Below are 1242 nucleotides of genomic sequence, written 5' to 3'. Positions count from 1 at the left end.
TCGCCAGCATCAACGTGGAGTGGGAGCGGCTGCTGAAAGAATTGGAAGAAGTCACCAGCAGCCAGACCCTGAACCCAGTGGACGGCAAATCAGGGCAGAAGCGGAAGCAGCCTTTGCCCAACCTGCCGGCGAAAGTGCTGCGGCCATCCGACCCTGCCCTGCTGAGCCAGGAAGAGCAGAGTGAGCTGGGTTCCCTGAAGGGTGACTTTGACTGGGAAGCCGTCTTCAACACCAACCTGAACAGTGACTTCTCCAGTTTTGGGCATCTGGAGCTTGTGTCTCCAGTCAGCCCCACAACACCGGACCCGGACTTGACAGTGCACGGGCACCACATTGACCTCCCCCAGGGAGAGGGACAAGGAGAGGAGCAGGAGCAGGTGCAGATGCAGGTCCTTGCTGAACCCAGCCAGGAGGACCTGGACCTTGATGAAACCTTCAAGGCCACTTCTCTCCTGCAGCATTCCTGGGAGGAAGAGACAAACGACTCCCTCTCCAACTGCATCAACATCGAGCAGTTGTTTGACTTCCACGACACCCCTTTGCCAGCCCATGGGGGTGACTGGAGTGATCTGGCCAATCTTCTATGAGAGGCCAGTCACCATCCAAAGCCCACGCAGACTTCAGTGTGTTTCTGCTGGGACTTTCAAGGGACAAGATTTTCTGGAGACCCCCACAGTGACTTCTACCAGCTTCACTGCAAGATTATTCACAGCAACACCGGGGGGAGAAAAGCCACCACCGCAGGAACTGCTGGAGAAGAAACGCAACACCATTTATTTTTTTACTCTTGAAGGAAGAACTGTGAATTACGTTGGGGTTTTTTTTTTCCCTTCAGGCACCCCACCCCAGACTCCCCATAGTTTCGGACTCGATAGGCTGAGTGCCACTTCCTCGCCCCTTCCTCCCTCTGCCTCTCCCTTTTGCTGTCTCGGGTAGCTGGGAGGTGCAGCCTGTTAATTAACTGGCAAGCAGAGGAGTCCCTCCTGGTTTCCCCAAGGTCAACCCCCTCCTGCCTGCTGCCTGGGGAAGAAGAAAAGGGTTATAAATGCAGCAAGTCTGCTGCCTATTTCAATGTTTTTAAACAATCTGTTAAATGTTCTGTATTTAAAAAATTCTACTATTTAGCTGTTTTTATACATTCTGTTAAATGTTATCTGTTACAGTTCGATTCTTTAGGTGTTTTTATACTTTCTGGTAAATGTGATAGTTGAAGTTAGATTATTCAGGTGCTTTTTGTACATT

At 51.0% G+C, this 1242-nt stretch overlaps 1 protein-coding gene across 1 annotated transcript in view; it reads left to right on the top strand.

Annotated features, from left to right (window-relative positions):
* The window catches only part of FOXJ1 (forkhead box J1), a gene marked incomplete at its 5' end in the record, with an annotated part of 1601 nt that extends 1014 nt beyond the window's left edge, over window positions 1-587 (top strand). The window contains one exon of the mRNA XM_010134804.1: window positions 1-587. This exon is cut by the window's left edge and continues 29 nt beyond it. Coding sequence (XP_010133106.1) covers window positions 1-587 — 587 coding nt within the window.
* Between the last annotated feature and the right edge of the window lie 655 nt (window positions 588-1242).

The sequence above is a fragment of the Buceros rhinoceros genome, unplaced genomic scaffold (genome assembly GCF_000710305.1).
Source record: "Buceros rhinoceros silvestris isolate BGI_N320 unplaced genomic scaffold, ASM71030v1 scaffold36424, whole genome shotgun sequence".
In the NCBI taxonomy this organism is placed as follows: Eukaryota; Metazoa; Chordata; class Aves; order Bucerotiformes; family Bucerotidae; genus Buceros; species Buceros rhinoceros.
This window is presented reverse-complemented; position numbering and strand designations above follow the sequence as displayed.